This window comes from Mixophyes fleayi, chromosome 7, assembly GCF_038048845.1.
Source record: "Mixophyes fleayi isolate aMixFle1 chromosome 7, aMixFle1.hap1, whole genome shotgun sequence".
Classification (NCBI taxonomy): Eukaryota; Metazoa; Chordata; class Amphibia; order Anura; family Limnodynastidae; genus Mixophyes; species Mixophyes fleayi.
The window spans coordinates 85657292-85678274 of NC_134408.1; the positions used below are offsets into that span (position 1 = coordinate 85657292).

General features: G+C 41.6%; 1 protein-coding gene across 2 annotated transcripts in view; it reads right to left on the reverse strand.

The window, feature by feature from the left end:
• The window catches only part of GULP1 (GULP PTB domain containing engulfment adaptor 1), a 918177-nt gene that overhangs the window by 201005 nt on the left and 696189 nt on the right, over nt 1–20983 (reverse strand). For both annotated transcript variants that reach the window (XM_075180055.1, XM_075180054.1), the window contains 2 exons: nt 15619–15735; nt 11227–11319 (listed from right to left, as the gene is read on the reverse strand). In XM_075180055.1, the coding sequence (XP_075036156.1) occupies nt 11227–11319; nt 15619–15735 (210 nt within the window). The remainder of the gene's footprint in view (nt 1–11226; nt 11320–15618; nt 15736–20983) is intronic.

Sequence of the window (20983 nt, forward strand, 5' to 3'; positions counted from 1 at the left end):
TCCGAAAGGTAAGAGGTGAACCAGGACAGGACAGGGCCGGAGAGGCCAAACGACTGGAGGGTGTGGAGGAGGAGGGGGTGGTCCACGGTGTCGAAGGCTGCTGAGAGATCGAGGAGGATAAGAAGGGAGAAGTGGCCCCTGGCTTTAGCAGAGAGGAGATCATTGGTGACTTTAGCCAGGGCAGTTTCAGTGGAGTGAAGGGGGCAGAAACCAGACTGGAGAGGATCAAGGAGGGAGTGTTCAGAAAGGTAGGAGGAGAGACGGCTGCAGATGAGCCTCTCGAGAATTTTGGAGGCAAAGGGGAGAAGAGATATGGGGCGATAGTTAGAGGGAGAAGTGGGGTCAAGATTAGGTTTCTTTAGAATGGGGGATACGAGAGCATGTTTGAAGGAGGAGGGGAAGATGCCAGTGGAGAGGGAAAGATTATAGAGGTGAGCGAGGTGGGAGCAGGTGGTGGGGGAAAGGGAGCGAAGAAGGTGGGAGGGGATGGGATCCAGGGGACAGGTAGAGGGGGGGGGAGGATGAAATGAGAGAGTGGACTTCCTCGCCCGTGGTGGGGCGGAAGTAGTGGAGGGGAAGGTGGCTAGGGGGGAGGACGGAAAAGTGGGGGGGTTGGATGAGAGAATGGAGGAGGAGATTTCAAGTCGGAGGGCCTCAATTTTAGAGGAGAAAAAGGAGGCGAAGTCAGAGGAGGTCAGGGAGGAGGGGGTGGAAGGAGGGGGTGGGGCCAGGAGAGTGCACTTAATATATTTACATTTGGATGAAATCTCCAGAGCACATGTAGACATGTTCTTAAGGCACATATGATGGCTTTTTCAACTATAACTGAATTGTATCCCCTAATGAACAGGAACAGACACTGATGGGGTTAAATGGCCAGACTCGGCAAATACTGTGCAACTAGTTGAAGTGACTATGTAACCTCATAAAATGAAAATCTTTTTATAATTACATATTCCCATATTCCTAATAAGAAAGGATAAAAACAGCTCACTGTCATTGTGAAAGTCATAGTTTCCCATCAATAGAGAGTTTTCTACATAGTTCTGGCTTGTTTTAATTCTGCTTTGAATACAGCACTGAAACCGCAAATAATTTGTGGGAATTGGCTTGGTACTATCTCTAGCAGAAAGATTGCCTTTAATTAAAAAAAGAACTTTCTGAAACAGCTTAGAGAAAAATAAAGCACACAACACATACTTTCCTGGAATATTTCCCATTAGTAAACTCATAGTCAGCAATGAAAGTGACACTTTAAAATTACTTAATACTGTTATTATAAAAGATGTGTATAGTTCAAGATTATGAAATGTAACAGCAAATTATAACGATTAAATTAATTAAAGATTCAGTATTTTTAAGCAAAAATGTGCTCTCTATGGATTTGAATCATCAATTTACGTATCTGACGATTTTGAGTGTATCAAATGCAAAATCACTCTGCGCATGCCCAGAACCAGCAGATATGGCTGTGAATGCAGGCCTGTTCCATGCGATAGGGAGTGCAGGGTAATATGGATAAGCAATTCACAAAAATGAAAGTTGAATAAAAGCTGGTTATAAAACAGTGGTAGGACCAGGGCCGTAACTAGGGCTGTGCGACAAGGGCGACCGCCCAGGGCGCAACATTGAAGCGGGGCGCAATTTAGGAATATTTTAAATTGAGGGCTAGGGGGGCGGCATTTGTCTTATTCGCCCAGGGCGCTAGAATTCTAAGTTACGGCTCTGGGTAGGACACATAAGAGGTAAGGAAGCTACAGTGCATATACTGTATATTGACAAATTAAATTATTTTTCTGCTTCTTGGCCAGAGTTGCTCAAGGTATATGAGGAAACATGTCTATAATATTTTATATATTGCAACTTGTCTAAAATGAAATGTGCTCTCCATTGTCCATGATGTGAAACGGGGAAGTTGTGGTGAACAAGTCTACACCAGATAAGATGTGGCAAGGTCTACTTAGATTTATGCCTGTATCTGGGTGGATGTAGGGTGATGTTGAGTAGCCCTGTCATCTGGAGTGATATTATTGGTTGAAAGTGTTATATGATGCTTTATCTTTTGAGGTTTTAGGGCATAAAAGGCTTGAAAATTTAATATGTAACTGCCATTGTTCTGCTTGAATTTAATGGTCTGTCTTGTGCATACAAGAATAAACTGAGAATATTCTGAAGAGAATTTGTCTTTGAATTATTCCTGAAAACTTCCATAACTTCCAAGGGATACATTTGACAGCCTACTACATCTGGGAGCGATCTGGGTGGGAGAACTCCCTAGGCACTTCAGTCCCATACTGAACAGCCCGGGACTGTGATTCATTATGGCAGGGAGACCCCATGCTGCAGGTTCCCTTGTTATGGTGCCACCAGCCCCAGGGGAACCCCACACTCCCCCTCTAATTTTGCCACTACCAGCACTAGGCTGGCAGCACAAGGGATAGTATTGTTATGGGGGGACTTTACACGTTTTATTTTTTAATTCTATCTTTCAATACTGAATAGAGCCTGCGGGTCCAGCTCCGCATGATCTGACAGGTACGTACATACCTGCAGCGTCCTGTGTAGTAGAGTACAGCAGCCCTGCAACAAAATTCAACAGGACACATATCTAGAGATTAATGCCTTTATGAATTCAGGAGTGTGCACAGCCTAATTATGTGCGCATAACACTGAACACAGGTTGCACTCAGAATGTGTGCCTAGATGAATCAGGCCCTATATGTATATGTGAACTTGACTGCTCTCAGAGATGTCTCCAATCACAGGGCAGAATGGGGTTCCCACTCATTTAATATATGTCTGCAAGGTTTGTATGGTATAAGCATCTGACAAGTCTAGTTTAGCAAAACACATCTTAGAACACAGTTATTATGTTCTTACTATTACTAGAAGGGCACTAGTGAAACGGAGAGACTTGTAAAAGTTGTAAAGTACTGTTGTGATATTGTTTAATTTGTTAAAATGATTAAAAAAAGTATAGTAATTATTGGAAATCAGCACGTCTTTCAGGGTGTCTAGAATTAGGAATGCAGAAAATGAAGGGGGTCATGTTAAAAGAAGTGCCATAATGAAGGTGGAGGGAAGAAAGAGGTAGGGAAATTAATGAACAGGTGGGAGACTGGAGTGCCATACCAAAGGGGTAAGGGAGAGGGGGCTGATAGATATTGCTGTAGACATGTAATATGCAAGTGTTAGCATGAAAGCAAAATTAAAAGGGGAGATGTGTAAGAGGGAAAGGGGAGTTGCATTTCAAATGGAAGAGTGAGGTGGAAGAAAAAAAAAATGATGTGAGAACAAATGATGTAGTGGGACTGAAGGTACATTATCAAGTGAGGGGGTGAAGAGAAACAATAAAATATTAGTAGAAATGAGTTAGATGGACAAGTGAATTAGTGAGTAAAAAATGGATGATAAAGGGTTGTTGGTATGTGTAAAAGGAGGAAAGCACAATTGGGGTGACAACAAAAATAGCATTGGGGTGAAATAAAAGTGTGTGAGGAAATCATCCTAGGGGAATGAATAGGAGAGCATAGTGAAATAAACAGGGAAGCATAGTGCCACACTATCTTCCAACCAGCTTTCCCTCACATGCCACTCCATATAACCACCAGCTTTATCATATGCCACCCAACATGCCCACCCGCTTTTCTCATGTATCACCCTGTATGCCCACTACATTTGCTTACATGCCTCCATCTTTCTCTCATCCACCATGCCCAACCAACTTTTCTCTCATATGCACTTTGCCCATCAGCTTTTCTCTCACATTACTCTTGTGACAACAAGCTTTTCTGTAACATGGCCACCTGCCCACCAGTTTCTCTCTCAACTGACAGTGTAACAACCACCCTTTTTCTAACATATCCATCTGCCCACAATCTTTAATTTCATGCCCCTTATACAGCAGCTTTTCGCTCAGTTGCCCTGCCCACCGGCTTTTCTATCACATGCTCCCTGACACCAGCTTTTCCGTCGTGTACTCTACCCATGAGCTATTTTCTCACAAGTTAGTTCCTGCCCGACAGTTTTTCTTTCATATTCACCTGCCTACCAGCTTTTCTCTCACATGCCATTCTGCATACCAACTTTTCTATAACATGCCTCCTGCCGACAGCTTTTTCTCTGACATGACACCTGTGCCAACCAGCTTTTTTCTCACATGCACCCAATGCCCACCAGCTTGTCTAAAACATGCCCCTCTGCCCACCACCTTTTCTTACACATGTCCATCTGCCCACCAGCAATTCTCTCACAAGTCACCCCCTGTAACCAGCTTTTCTCTCAAAAGTCACCACCTACCCACCAATTTTTCTCTCACATGCCCATCTGCCCACCAGCTTTTCTCTCATAAGTTACATAGAAACATAGCATTTAATGGACCATCTAGTCTGCCCATTGTTTTAACCTATGGTAACCTTTAACCCTATTTGAACCTTAGTTCTTTGTAAGGATATCCTTTTGTTTATCCCAAGCATGTTTAACCTCTAACACCTCTGATGGGAGGATATTTCATTTACCCACTACTCTATATGTGCCATAATTTTTCCTCAAATTTCTCTGAAACTACTTCCCTCCAATTTCAGTGCATGTCCTTCTGTTCTATATCTTCTCTTCCTTTGAATAAATGTTTCCCTCCTGTACCTTGTTAAAACCATTGATATATTTGAAAGATTCTATTATGTCCCCCTTTTCCCTTCTCTGCTCCAAATGATGCATATTAAGATCTTTTAGTCTTTCTGGGTAAGTGTGGAGATGTAGGCAATGAGAACAAGTACATGATTTTGTAATTTTTTGGCATTAAACTGTAGTGACCATTTCTCTAGAATACCTAGATCAGTGTTGGCTAACCTGTGATACTTCAGGTGTTGTGAAACCACAAGGCCCAGCATACACTTCCAGCAATAAGGTGCTATATATTGGCAAAGCATGCTGGGACTTGTAGTTTCACAACACCTGGAGTGTCACAGGTTAGACAACACTGACCTAGATCATCAATCATTTGTTTTTCCTCTCCTGGTGGTAAATGTATCAAGGTCTGATTTTGAAAATTCTGCGAGTTGAAACATGCCATTGTATTAACCTGAGATTTGATGTAAAATCACCGGAAATGAGCCCACTGGTAACCTTTACCTCCTGTGAATGTACTCCATTTACTACAACTCTCTGTTTTCTACTTTCAGTTTTGTGAGCTCTGTTAGGACCTTCTCCTCTGTAAATGTACTTGTATCTACCTAATTTTTATAAATATACTTGCAACTTAACTGTGGCCCTTTCCCTATCTGTAGTGTCTCATGCCTAAACTCCCACCGGTCGGCTACCTCTCTTTCTCATCCCTTCTTCCCTTCTCCCCCTTCCTCGACTCCGTCTCCGTTTCTCCCGTCTCTCCGTCTCATCCATGTGTCTGTCTGTCTTCCCCTCCCTTTAGATTGTTCGCTCCTTTAAGCAGGGCTCTCCTACCTTCTGTTTCCATCACTTTTAACTCCGCTCTCCAGCTACTCAGCTCACCTCCTCTCAGTCCCTCTGCCCTCTGTCTCCTCTCGCTTCTCTCCGCTCCCCTCAGTGACTCTCAACCTGTCATCCGTGCCCACCCTCTTGAGCCATAGTTACCTGCCTATACTCACTTTTCCCCTCCCTCCCTCCCTCTCTTTCATGCTGTGCCTGAGCCCCCAGAGTTATAGTGCTTACTGTTACTTGTACTGTGCTGTTTCACCTTGTACTGTGCCATTGTTTGTCCTTGTACGGCGCTACGGATACTTTGTGGCGCCCTATAAATAAAAATTAATAATAATAATAATAATAATAATAATAATAGTGACAACTGAGCAAAAATAATTATGAAGACAATTAGCTTGCCTCCCTCAATAAGACTCTCTGTCTTTAATCTTATTTTTCCTCCTTTTGTTTTTCTCCTTTCATTAATTTACATAAACAAAGTTTGCCACCTTTACCTACTAATTGGGCAATTGTCTCTTTAGCTTGTGCCTAATTGATTGATTGATTACCTTCTTAGCCTTCTTCTGTCTGACGAGATACAACTCTTTTGTCCTATTATTCTGCTTATATTTCCTAAAGGCCATTTATTTTGCTTTCACAATACTCACTACTTCTTTTGCAAACCACAGTGGCTTACTTTCCTTGTGGTTTTTTTTAATCCTTTTGATACAAAGGTCTGTTGATTTTAGTATTGCACTTTTTAATTTTTCCCATCTACCTTGCACTCCTTTCAAGTTCTTCCACTCAGTCAAAAAGTCACTTACACATTTTTCCCATCTCTACAAAGTCAGCCTTCCTAAACTCTGGTATGAATCAGTCTCTGTCTTTATACTAAACCCCACTGCTTGATGGTCACTGGATCCTAGGTTCGCACCCTCCATTACGTCAGATATCCAGTCAACATTTGTAAGTATTAAGTCTAATATTGCAAATTTGTTCTCTGTGACTAGATCACTTGTAAATAACTTATGGTGTAAATTTATTTAAAAGAAATAGCGCAGGGCGCTTATTTATATAATTGCAAATGGACTTATTTTTGATATTGTGTGTGTGTATTTTGGTAAAGGAAATATCTTTATTTCTGAGACCATGGGAGGAAATTTGTTTTTTGTTTAACTTTGCTAGAGGAAATGCATTATTTCTGGGGTATATAGCTGATGCAATAAGTCTTTGTTGAGGAAGTCTTTTGTGTATTTTGGTGTGGGGAAATGACTTGTTTGGGGTTTTGTAACTTTCCTTTGAGAATGTGTTTTCTGCAACTGCCTGAAGAAAGGTCAATCCCATATTAATTAGACCTTTTGATGTATGAGGGTACAGCACCTGAAGGCACAGGATGGTTTAATTAGACTTGCTGTTAGATTTTCCTATGTCTAAAACAAGATGCAGGATATCACAGATAAGTGTAAATATTGTTAGCTTTGCATTGGACGTAAATCCATGTTTGGGTAAACACATTGCATACTGATTCTAAAAAAAGCTCAGACCTCAGGGGGCTGGCTTACCCTGTGAGGCTGTGTGCACAAACTGTATAAAAAGCACTGTTTTGTATTGAAAATTGTTTCATCTGACCTGCTCCCTGGTACCTTCAACCAGGGTGAGCAAATAAACATCACTTGCTTCAAAGACCTGCTTGGAAACTTCTCTATCCCTGTGACCTACAGATTAGACCCAACTCTTATCCGTTCCCGGCTGTTTCTGAGATTTGGACACAGCTTTCCGGTACCACCGCTCTGACCGCTACCCAGCAGCTCTGGCTAGTGTGATAGGCCAGGGTGGATACATCCACAGCAACCCTGATCCATAAGAAGAGGTCAGGGGTATCAGCCCAGGTACACCAGTAACGGAGTACACTAGCAGCATCAGTTACCCGTTACTGGATTCCGGTAAGGAGTCCGGTGGTGGCAGCATTTGTAAGCCCCTCCTACTGCTGTTAGAGGGCGCATTTGGGATAATGTAAGCAAATTGTGCCAATTGAGCCCAGCCAGTTCCCAGCAACAACAGACAAGGTGGCATAGGCGGTCCATCCTGGCACAGTCTCCATCAACAATTGCTTGATTCATGCTCCCTGCAAGGAATTCTGAATGTTCCTACTTCTAATAGAACTTGCAAAAGACCCCTCCCAGTTCACATCAGGTAGATTAAATTCTCCCATGATTATTAACTTTTAATGCCATTTTAGTGATGTCCTGCAATAGGTTCCATTACAGTTCCTCTTCCTGACCTGATGATCTATAGGTCACCATAGGATAAGAAATAGCCTTCTCCCCCATTTCTATGGTCACCCAAAGGGCCTCAGTAATTTCTTCAATATTTTGTATTAAAGTAACATTTATGCATTTTCACATTTACTCCTTCTCCGATTCTTGCCACTGTGTCCTTCCTAATTAAATTATATCCCTGTATAGTTATGTCCCAGTCATGATTTTCATTGCAGAAATGACTCAGTAATAGCCACAATATACAGATCATCCCTTGTTATTATCTCAATTAGTTCAGGGGTTTTATTTTCTAAGCTTCTAGCATTTGCACACATAGCTCTAATAGTTTTGTTTCTGCATCTCTTACTCCTAGCTATGTCCATCTATCTGTGTATGTTTTTATTGTTTTTATCTGCATTGTCTTCTGTTGCTGTGGATATGCTTCCCTTTTCACTACCTCTTGGTTGGGGGAGCGGATTGATTTATTCCTATTTAGTTTACTGCCCCCCTCTGCTAGGTTAAATAACATCTCCAGCTAACACCTGCTTACCAGCTTTTCTCTCACATGGGCCTGCCAAACAGATTTTTACTCACATGCCCCCTTGCCTAACAGTTTGTCCTTCACTTGTCCCCTTTCCACCAGCTTTCTAATCACATGCCTATATTCCTACCAGCTTTTCTCTCACATGCCCATCTCCCCACCAGCTTTATTCTCATGCACAATGCCCACCAGCTTTGCTCTCACATGCCCACCAATTTTTCTCTCACACTGCACCTGTGCCAACCAGATTTTATCTCATAAGTCATTCACTGCCCACTAGTTTCTATAACACCTGTCCAACTGCCTATCAGCTTTACTCACACATGACCATCTTCCCACCAGCTTTTCTCACATATACCACCCTGCCCATCAGATTTTTATTCACCTGTCGACAATTGTCTACCAGCATTTCTGTAACATACCCATCTGCCCACAATCTTTAATCTCATTCCCCCTACTCACCAGCTTTTTATTCACAAGTCACCACTGCCCACCAGCTTTTCCCTCACATGCCCACCAACTATTTTGCATCCTGCTCATCAGTTTTCCTCTCACATGAGCCTGTTAACCAGATTTTTACTCACATGCCCCCTTGCCTAACAGCTTTTCCCTCACTTGTCCCCTTACCACCAGCTTTCTAATCACATCACTATATTCCTACCAGCTTTTCTCTCACATGCCCATCTGCCCACCAGCTTTTCTCTCACCAGTTACTCCCTGCCTGCCCTCTTTCTTTTTTCACATAAACCTGCCAACCAGCTTTTCTCTCACATGTCCCCCTTCCTACCAGCTTTTCCCTCACATGCAGGAATTTCGGACAAGAAATTGACACTGTCTTTACGTGACATCAATCTCCCGATTTTTGCACATGTCTGGGTGGCTAGATGGATGCTTTTTTTTTCAGAAAACACATCTAAATTTAGCAAAAGATACATTCAATTAACCCAAATCATGTTATAAAATGTCTTATGGTCTGAAACTAAGGTTAAACTTTTTGACCTAATTCTAAAATATGTTTGGTGCAAATATAACACAGCTTATCGCCCAAAGGACAACAGACATACTGTGATGCATGGTAGTAGCAGTGGCGAATCCAGGCCCCCCCTAGCAGGGGCTTGCTGCTGACGGCTGCACACTGTGCAGGTCCGTTCAGCATTGACAGTGTGCTGCCTGGCTGCTCTGATTGTGTTTTAAACACAATCAGAGCAGCAGGACAGCACACTGCCAATGCTGAACGGACCTGCACATACTGTGCAGCCGTCAGCAGCCTTAGAAATTAGAAAGGGGGCGGGGCCTAAATCGCCCCCCCCTAAAATCGCCCCGGGTAGAGCAGTTGCCTAGATCCGCCCCTGGGTAGTAGCATCATGCTTTGGGGCTGCTTCCTTTCAGCTGGGGCCCTAGGATAGAGGGCATAATTAATGACAATGACAAGTGACAACTGCTAACCTCTACCAAAAAGCTGATGATTAAAAGGAATTGCCCCTTCTAATATGATAAAAATCCATACTACACATTAAAGTAAACAAGGAATGGCTTCAAAAAGGAAGTTCAATGTTTTAGAATAGTCCTGTCAGACCTCAAATCTCAATCTGATTGAAACTGTGGTATGACCTAAAAAGGACTGCACACAAGAGAACCCCCACTTTGAAATTTGAACTTTTTTGCATGAATTGGATAAAATTGCAAAGTGCAGGTGAGAAAAGTTCATAATCTTAGTCAAAAAAGTCACTGCTATAATAAAAGCAAAAGGTGCTTCCACAAAATAGTAGTCTAGGGGCATGCACCCATGGTATTATATGATTATATGTGTTTTTATTTTCACTTCTTTTTCCTAAAAATTGTATATTTATTTTTCATTTGAGTTTTGTTGGTTGCAAAGTGACATTAAAGATGGAAAATTGTCTGAAGTGATTTATCTTGATTTCAGGCTTTACATCACAAACACCTGTAATTTCAATTTGTGTAGACTTTCTATATCCACTGTATATATACTTTAGGTATATATATATATATTGCATATTTATTTTCTGGTGTTATAAAAGATATATATTGTGTCAAAGTCGTATAATTGGATGAACGAAAGTATATTGGTTAATATTGTTTTATTGGTCGATTGCACTCAGTATACCACGCTACACGTGGCATACTGCGATCGCATGGTAAAATACGCACGTACACACTCGCATTACAACATTTAGTAATTTATATAATTCATATTCATATTGAATCTATTCTACAGTGATTTATGAGCAGATAGTATTTAGTTTATTATTAGTTTATATATTATGATTATATGTACACCTCAGTGTTATTTAAGGTTCAGGTTATAGGAAATGTGTCATGTCTTATATCATTCTAATCCACTATACATCAGCAGCTGTCCGGTGCATATGGCGAAGAGATCGCACATTGCATACTCTAGTTATTGATGTTAGGGTATAAACCTTTAATATGATGCTGACTTTAAAATGCTAATAGACTAGTTGTAACTGGAGTCTTGGCGGGAAGAAAGGAGCACATCCCCTGGAGAGATGACCCCCACCTTTGGATTCTTTAGTTTGAACTAGCCTATGACCTGTTTACCCTGGAGCCACCCGAAGTCTGGACCTATAGAATCAAGCAACGTCATCTGCATTGTTCACTCTGTAACACTGAATGTATATATATCATAGCTGCGTTCCCACTAGCTTCAGTCTTCTCTGACCACAGTATTCAAGGGTGAACTACTGTTCACTGGTACCCGTGGGAGCGCAGCGAAGCGCATGCAAGCGCAGCAGTATGTATGTATCTTTTGGTATTGGCTGTACTGTACTGTATTATACTATAATCATGTATTGAACTGTTAACTTTTTACATCTGCTAAAATAAATCACTTTGTGCATTGGAAAACAACACAATCTCCTATGCAATGCTTATTTGAGAACGATAGAATTACTTTAATAATAGAAATCTTGGAAATACATAGAAAATTTAGTCTTAATGTGAGTTTCTTACAGGTGAGGTCGTTTGATCGCTTTTTCTTAACTGGTTCTCCAAATCTTGCACCTTATATTTCAGTTCTGTGTTTTCTGTCTCTAGCTCCTGAATCTGCAAAATAAACACACAGCATATTAAAACAGTCAAACATATTTTAGTAAATAGTACCTACAGTTGTGATTGGACCATTTTTGTCATGCCCTCCAATGTATACATTTATTTTGTCACAAACTGTGGTATGTGTCTCTGACTGTGGGTGAAGATCCATTATATTGCTAGCTGTGGACACTGGCTCACCTGGGGTACAGACTCAAATTCATCAGGGTACCCCAAAAGAAATTACCAGGCTATGTGGTGCAACAGTGGAAAAGGGCAGTCCCTGTCGGTAATGGGAGATCAAACAGTCAGCGGGCATATAGTTAGAAACAAGCAAGGCCGTTAATAGTGGAATATACAAATAGTTAATAGGACACAGAATTGGTCAGGCAGTGCAGTGTGTACTGAACTGTTTATTAAAACCAGCCCCTACTGACATGAATAAGCACGATCAAGACTTGTGGTTGCAGGTACAAGAAGAGGGAAAACAAATTGTAGGCATATATCTATGCACCAGACAGGTTTGGGAGCAACAATGGCCCCATAAGTAACACCACCAAGAACGGAATGTTATAGTACCCATATATTGGATGACCTACAGACATCCCCTACTTAGTTTAAGTCAGGGTTTCCCAAACCTAGTCCTCAGGGCTCCCCAACAGTGCAGGTTTTCCATATCTCCTTGCTGGAGCACAGGTGTATTCATTACTGACTGACACATTGTAACAGATCCACAGGTGGTCCTAATTATGTCACATGTGTTCCAGAAAACCTGCACTGTTGGGGAGCCCTGAGGACTGGGTTTGGGAAACCCTGGTTTAAGTGGAAAATCTAGATGGAATATTTTGACACGAAGGAGTATGTGTTTAACAAGCTAGGAGAAAGGATGACTTTTCCAGGCCATAGCACTTCCAATCAATCAAAGTGGTTTTGAGGATGTTGTCTTGAACAACAGAACTTGATCACAAAAGGTTGGAGAAGAAAGACATGGGAGTGGGCTATATGCTGGTAAACAATATGTTTCGGCGTATATTTTGTGCTGAGCTGAGGCCTTCAGGAAGGCATCATCTGTTGTTTTAGAGATCTGAGATAGAGATATCAACAACCTTTGAAGGTGTGAAAATTGGAAGTGGAAATATACAATGAGAAAAAAAGACTGTGGAAAAATAGATTTATTTGCAGACTTATGAACATGATTGTGTGCATATTCTGCCCAAGGGATAACATTTGCTCAATTGTCTGCTGAAACATAAATCATGAGGTAGCTTTTAAGAACATGATTGACCCACATAAGACAAATTCAGTTTAATAATTAATTGCCTACAGAATGTACTTCAAGACTACTTGTGCTTCTTTTTCAGACATGAATGGCAAACCATTAAGGTAAAAAAAAAAAAATTAAATGGTAGATCCTCATGAGGAGCAGAAGGTAGAAGATCAGTAAAAAAATGTCCATACAAATATGACACCATGATTTTATTGGAAATGGACTCATTGAGGGAATTTCTTTTGGGCACATACAGAGCAGGGAAACATGAAAGCAGAAATATCCTTATTTATAAAAAAGTTCTGGTGATCAATTTCAGTTGTTTTTCCATACAAAGGTGAACATAGAAATTTCAGTTAGGGGAAAGAGCAAGTAGCCTGGGACAAGATCCATGGAGGTGTTTTTCCAGGAGGTGTTGAGGGATGTATTTGCTAATATACAGTCGGGGGTCCCATGGGAGGGACTCCCTCCAAAGTCATAGAATTGGGAAGGGATTAACTACAAATGATTTTCAAATTGTAAAACTAATTTAAGAAATAAATCACAAATTGATAAAGAGCCATGAGACCCAAATAGCTTAACACTTTCTTGTGCTATACCAGGGTTAAACAGATAACAATTTTAAGTAACGTAGATGTTTTAAAATAGTAATGTGGCCCCACGCAGCAGACCGTACAAATCCATACACCGTTCAGCCATAACATTAAATCCATTTGCCCAATATTGCGTAGGACCCCCTTGTGTCACCAAAACAGCTCTGACCGATTGAGGCATGGACTCCACAAGACCTCTGAAGGTCTTGCACCAAGACATTAGCAGAAGATGTTTAAGTCCTGTAGGTTGCGAGGTGGGGCCTCCATGGCTCGGACTTGATTTTTCAGAAAATCCCACAGATGCTCAATCCAACTGAGATTTTGGGAATTTGGAGGCCAAATCCAGACCTTGAACTCTTTGTCAGATTCCTCAAACCATTCCTGAACATTTTTTTGCCGTATGATAGGGGCATTATACTGCTGAAAGAGGCTACTAACATCAGGAATCACTGTTGCCATGAGGGGGTTTTCTTGGTCTGCAACAATATTTAGGAAGGTCATAAAAGTCAAAGTAGCACCCAAATAAATGCAAAAACCCAAGGTTTCCCAGCAGAACATAGCCCCGAGCATCATCTTGCCTCCACCGGTTTGTCTTATTCCCATAGTGAATCCTGGTGCCATCTCTTACCAAGGTAACCAATGCACACGTACTGTACACATGATGTAAAAGAAAATGTGATTCATCAGACCACGCCACCTTCTTACATTGCTCCATGGTCCAGTTCTGGCACTCACGTGCCAATTGTATGCACTTTCAGTTGTGGATAGGGGTCAGCATGGGCACTGCGAATGGTCTGCAGGTGCACAACCCCATACTCAACAAACTGTGATGCACTATGTATTCTGACACCTTTCTATCATAGCCAGCATTAACTTTTTCTACAATTTGTCCTACAGTAGCTCTTCTGTGGGATTGGACCAGATGGGCTAGCCTTCGCTCCCCACGCACATCAATTAGCAATGGGCACCCATGACCCTGTTGCTGATTCACGGTTCTCCTTCTTTAGACCACTTCTGGTAGGTACTAACCACTGCATACCTCGACCATCCAAAAGTCCTGCTGTTTTGGAGAAGCTTTGATCCAGTTGTCTAGTCGTCACAATTAGGCCATTGTTAAAATCACTCAGATCCTTACGCTTGCTTAATTTTCAATTTTTCTGTTTCCAACACACCAATGTCAAGAACTGACTTTTCACTTGGTGGCTAATTTTTCCCATCCCTTAACAAGGTACTTAATGTTATTTACTTCACTTGTCAGTGGTTTTAATGTTATGGCTGATCGGTATATATCAAGCATTACAAAAAAATCAAAACCTACTACATTTTATATGAACGTATAAAAAGATAGTAGTACAGGAGGAAAACAGCTATAATTGTACAATTTATAACTTCCAAATCATCATTAGCAATTTTTACGACCATGTTTACAATATGCCTTCAAGTGGAAGTCAGGGCCCGATAGTATTATGTTTTTAAAAATAAATTTAGCTATAGTATAATGTGAACCAGGTGCTTAATTGTAAACCCATACTTGGAACTGTCCATTATTTTAGGAATATTTTGTATCTTTAATGTACATGAGCATTATTACTATAGTTACACTAGTATTAAGTTACACATGATTCTCTATTTAAATAGAAAGCCCACTTTAAAATGTTTTTCGCTATAACCTCTGGCATTTAAGAATAGTTTTGCCTAATTTAACTGCTCACAAAATAAAATAAAAAAATATTTAAATATTTAGAATGGCCCATAAGCCATCTTATTCATGGCGTACTAAGGATGATTTACTTAACAGTATGTTTTGCTTATAACAGTAGCATCATTTAAACCTGAATGATTAACCCTTAGATTACATTTAAAAGCATAGCTCCTTAAGACTGGTAATTTACTGTAACTATTACTATTTTTCCAAACCCGAAAAGTCCACACTGACTAATCCTGCTTATTGATCCTGGCATTGAGTGATGGGATAAATGTTTAATTTTACTATATATAGGTCATCAAATTGGACTAGACTCAGGTGTTAAGTGCATGGGCCAAGCGTCCTAATACCTTCTTGTATCACTGGATCCTGTTAATGTAGTTGGGAGATTTCTGAATACCACTTATAACTGTCATTTTGCAACTAGATATTTTAGCATGTCTGATAAGGAGATGATTAGTTAATTGAGGCTAGTTTTGAGAACTAAATGCTGAATTATTGAACCCAAGTATTGTGTGACCATTTTAGTTATACTAGTAATATCCTTCAGAACATAATCTCAAAGACAAACTATTTTAACATGTATTGTCTCTCTTGCTGCAAGTTTTTGGAACTGTCAATATGTGGATATTTTATCCAGGAAAGGAATAATCTGGAATACTCTTTTTTGGCAAGTTATTTGCATTTGTTAAGCCAGTAGTGTACAGGCATTTCTTATACAGACCAAGCAGTAACATTACAAGACTTACCCTTTTCTGCAAGCCAGCTATTTGTTTCCTTGTTTCAACATCTTTTCCTCCAGATTCGAGAAATTTTCTGTATGCCAGATCAAAAGCTTGTCCAATTGTTAATGTTATCTCCTCAGCCTTTAAAGAAAGACAAACATTTTTTCTTTATTAACTCATCTTCCCATAATTCAATTAGCCACTTGAGTGTGTTTCAACACATATGATCAGATGACCAGATCACTTTTTAGTGACATGCTATAACTTTTCTTTCTTTTGTATTCATTCCAAGTATATACTTTTTGGGACACCTTGTCATTGCTTTTGGTTGCATGTTGGCATGAATAACTTTAATATGGATATTACAATGACAATTGAGCAAAAATAGAAAAAAAAGTACTTAACCTTGGTTTCATCTCATGTTATTTTTTAACAGTTATTGTATCCCCACAAGTATTTTTATAAATATATGCTATGACTTCAAATGTTTATAGAGCTGTCTATTATGTTAACAAATACCTGTAACAATAAATATTATATTTAAAGAGTGTGCATATGTATTTACTTTACTTTTCAACATTTCTCCATGTTGTTTATTAATACATGCTTTAAAATATGTGTCAGTGCCTGTAGAGTCTCTGTGGGTTTTTAATTCAATAGATTTTTATTGAGTTTTTCAAAATTAAATGGGATACAGAAAAAAGAAAGGGGGACAAGCACAATTGAAGGAACATACAAAGGGAAGAGAGGGGGGGGGTAGACCCCCACACAGGGGGGGGGGGGGAGGTCACTCAATTGAAACAGCGATCTTATAACATGCACATTACTTTGAACAGCAGAAATAAAATATACACATTGGTCTTTCTTGTAGTACACCAAATGGGGACACATTAAAACCTAGGTAGCTCAAAAAACACACACGCAGAACCTATTCATTAAGCTGGGGTTCCTCTATGAGGGCTGAGGGAGAGGGTGAAAGGTTTGAGGCTACCCGTGCTCTACCGGAGCCCTCTGTGACAAATTCGTGCCAGCTAAACCATTTGAAAATTGGATTGGAGGCGGATGACGTATAGGGCACATCTGTTGTCTCCATCTCAAAACTATACTGAATTTTAGACACAACCTTAGTGATGCTGGGGAGAGCAGGGGACTTCCAGTTCTGAGCTATTGCTACTCTAGCAGCTATTAGTATGTGTCCCAGTAGATAGCGCTTATAGCTAGGGATCACAGGCTGGTATATGTGTAGGAGGGCTACCCCCGGGTCAAGAGTGATAGGAACTCGCAGGACCTCCGAGATCAAAGCGGATACCTCGCCCTAGAACACCTCAATCACCGGGCATGTCCAAAAGACATGATAAACATCTGCTATCTGACCACATTGACGCCAGCAGAATTTAGACTGACTTGGCCATATCTTATGAAGGCGATCCGGGGTGAGATAGAGCCGATTGAGGAGCTTAACATGCATTTCGGTGTGATTAATGCATCTAGACATGCGGTGTGAGGACATGAAGATCTTTTCCCACTGCTGGGGAGTGAGAATCAGGCCAATATCTGCTTCCCAACGTGCTTGGGTTGGAGTCTTGGAGGCTGGGACCAGGGACTGGAAATAGCGGTACCTGAATGTTATTCCTCCCCTACTACCCGCCTTTGTTAGTCTATCTAGAACCTGAGCTGGTAATGTGGACAGAGCACGGGGGGTCCTGGAGGCTGCCCCCACCCAGTGTCTAACTCGCATATATTTAAACATCTCGGACTGAGGCAGATTGTATTTGTCCCTAAGCACGTCGAAGGGGAGGAAAAGGGACTGCGCAAACATATCTGCCAGAGAGACTATCCCTCTATTTTTACATACAGTAATGTGGATATCTGGGATGAGTTTCGACAGTGCTTGAAGGGAAAGATTACGGGAGGGGAGTACAAAGTCCTTGTGTGAGCTAATAAGTCTATCCCATACCCGTAAGGCATCCGAGATGGAGAGTAGTTTACGGGCACCCGATGGGCGGTCCGACCTAGGAGTCCAAAGTAGATCCAGCAAGGGATATCCTACGTATAAAGCCCTCTCAATATCAACCCACGGCTTAGCTGCATGAGGTAGTGACCAGTCCCGGAGGCAACTCAAAATACAAGCATCCTGGTAGTGTGTTAAGCTGGGAAGCAATAAGCCGCCTCTCGACTTCGATAGGGACATACGTTTGTGTGTAAGGAGGGGGCGTTTCTGCCTCCAGACATATGACATCATCAAAGTGTGAAACCTATCCATCATTCGTTTTGGTATAATATAAGGTATGGTACGGAAGATATACATAAGTTTTGGTAGTAACATTATCTTGAAGGCCGCTATACGCCCCAGCCAGGAGACCTCAAAGTCAATCCAATTCTTAGCCAGTGAGGAGAGGTGAAGGTAAATCGGGGAAAAATTAACTTCAAAGACCGCAGATAAATCTGACGGAATATGAATACCTAAATATATCAAAGAGTCTTTGACCCACACAAAAGGAAATTTCTTTTGTAAGTTTGAAAGGGAAGATTGTGGTATATTAATGGGAAGGGCTTCGGATTTTGTAATGTTCAATTTATAAAAAGATGCTTCGCTAAATCGGTCTAAGATATGCTTCAAAGTTGTCAACGAGGTCTCCGGACTGGTTACAAACAAAAAGACATCATCAGCAAATAGGCATACCTTCTGTCTATGTGAATGAATGTTAATACCTGGAAAGTTATCCGCCTGCCGAATTGTATGGGCAGGGGTTCTATGGCCATAACGTACATTAACGGAGAAAGAGGGCACCCCTGCCTCGTACCATTAGTGATGGGAAATGGAGGTGATAAGAAACCGTTGCTGAAGACTTTAGCGGAGGGATCCTGATATAGGGCTAATATGGAGTGAAGAACTCTTCCCTGTAGGCCAAATTTGCACAAAACCTCCTTCATGTACTTCCAATGAAGTCTGTCAAAAGCCTTTTCTGCGTCCAAAGAGAGCAGAATAACTTCCTCGGGGAGCCCAGAGAGGAGGTCCACAACATTTAATATGCATCGGGTGTTGTCCGAGGCCTGACGGCCTACTACAAAGCCTACCTGGTCCGGATGGATCAGTTGTTGTAAGAGGGGGTTCAGACGATCAGCAAGCAATCTAGCGTATATTTTCAGGTCTGTATTAAGCAATGCTATTGGTCTATAGTTCTTACAGTCTGAGTGGTCCTTGCCAGGTTTCGGTATAGTAATAATCTGTGCTTCCAACATTTCTGTTGGGAAGCCCCCTCCCTCCGAAACGCTATTATACAGGTTAGTGAGGAGAGGGGAAACTTCGGTCCCAAAGACAGTATAGAATGCATTAATGAAACCATCCGGGCCAGGAGCCTTATCTTTTGGAAGGGATTTAATGATTCCCTCAACCTCTCCCTGGGTCCAAGGAAGATTAAGCGATTGTAAACTATCAGCGTCTAACAAGGGAAGATCTAGGTGTTGAAGGAATGCGGAAATAGAGGCCTCAGATTTTTTAAAGATATTACCATCATCCTGGAGGTTATAAAGTTTAGAGTAGAATTTGGCGAACTGATTAGCTATGGCCGCTGGGTTGTATATCTTGTTACCTCTAGGGCCGTGCAATACTTTAATACGATTCCTAGCTTGCTTGCCTCCTAATTTTCGGGCTAGGAGACGACTGGCCCTATTACCCATTGTATAGAATTTTTGCCTCAACTTAAGTAAGGAGGATTTCATGCGAGATATGAAGATATTATTTAGCTGTTTCCTCACCTCATTTATTTCCCTTTGTAAGGTTTTAGATGGGCGGGTTTGGTTTTGGAGCTCTAATCTCGCTAAATCCGACTCGAGTGTTCGTTGGCGTAGGAGGTATTGCTTCTTTAACCGGGCCCCAATTTGAATAGCAGCACCCCTAACAACCGCCTTCAGGGCACACCAATGTGTCGAAAGGGAGGTGTCAGCTGGGTTGTTTAGCTGTAAGTATTGTGACAATGCCTCCGAGAGAGCAGTCCTAGCCTCCAGTGAAGTGAGTAGGTAGCCCGGCATGCGTCAAGGTCTTGGAGGAGCTCTGGCAATACGCAAACTCCAGGACCACTCTATCGGAGCATGGTCAGACCACGTAATAGGGAGGATATTGATGGAGTCAGTATGCTGGAGTGTCCACTTATCCGACAGAATCATGTCTATCCTAGAATAGGTGTTGTGAACCATTGAGTGAAAGGTATATTCTCTAGCACCAGGACATTGCACCCGCCAGATATCGTAGAGGTCATATTCCGCTAAGAGCTTACGGAAAGCAGTAGAGGGGCCAAGGGTAGGGTCAGGACCGGATGACCTCTGGGGCCTGGACTTATCAACCTTCGGGTCCAAAGTCAAATTAAAGTCTCCCAATAACACCAAGTGACCCTTTCGGACTTTTTGAACCTCCTCGCACAAGGCCTTCAGGAAGGGAATTTGACGGGAGTTTGGCGCATATAATGAAACTATAGTTATTGGCTTGTCCTCTAGGAGACCTGTCAGAATGATGTACCTCCCTGACTTATCTTCTACTTTTGAATGGAGTTGAAAATGTACACGGGCGCTAAAGAGAACAGCCACTCCATTTCTTTTAAAAGGACCGTTTGCAAAGTAACCTAACGGAAATCTCGAGTCCCTCAGCTGTGTTGGGGCATGAGAGGAAAAATGGGTTTCTTGGAGAGCCACAACGTCTGCTTTATGTTTATGAAATATGGTGAGCGCTAGGCGCCGTTTGTTGGGGGAGTTAAGACCTTTAGTGTTTAAAGTATAAAACTTAACCATACTCTAGAAACTGATGAAACGATTTACAGAACGACGGTAGATGTTGCACTAGAAATTTAGGTCTGGAGTGACTCGGAAGTAGAAGGAGGGGATTAGAAGGGAGGGGGAAGAGGGAACAAAGGGAATAGTAGTGGGATGGACTGACCCGAGGAACTGGGTCAGAGTATTTGCCACATGGGTAAGAGTGTGACAAATTATTTAACATGTGGGGGGGTAGTTGGAACAAATTCCCACCCGTGGGACACACAAAAAAAACCAGCAAGAGGAATTCTAAAAACACATTACAACAGCCACATAGAAAGATTTAGCGCAAACTCAGTGGGGCGCAGCCACCTCCGGACCCCCATGGAAGCAGTCTATTCCTGACCCATCCCCCGTGACAGGACCAGCCTTCGCGAGCAGACAGGCCACCACAGGGCGCAACTGGCCCTGGGTGTAAGACTGAGCTTCTACCTCCACGGGTACCCCGGCAGCCACCTCTCAGACTTGTGAACCTCGTTAAAACATATCTTAGTCAAACAGAATTACTAATATTACTTATGGTTATACTTATCAAATCGGGATTAAATCCCACGAGGCTTCAACATATAGAACAGGAATACAA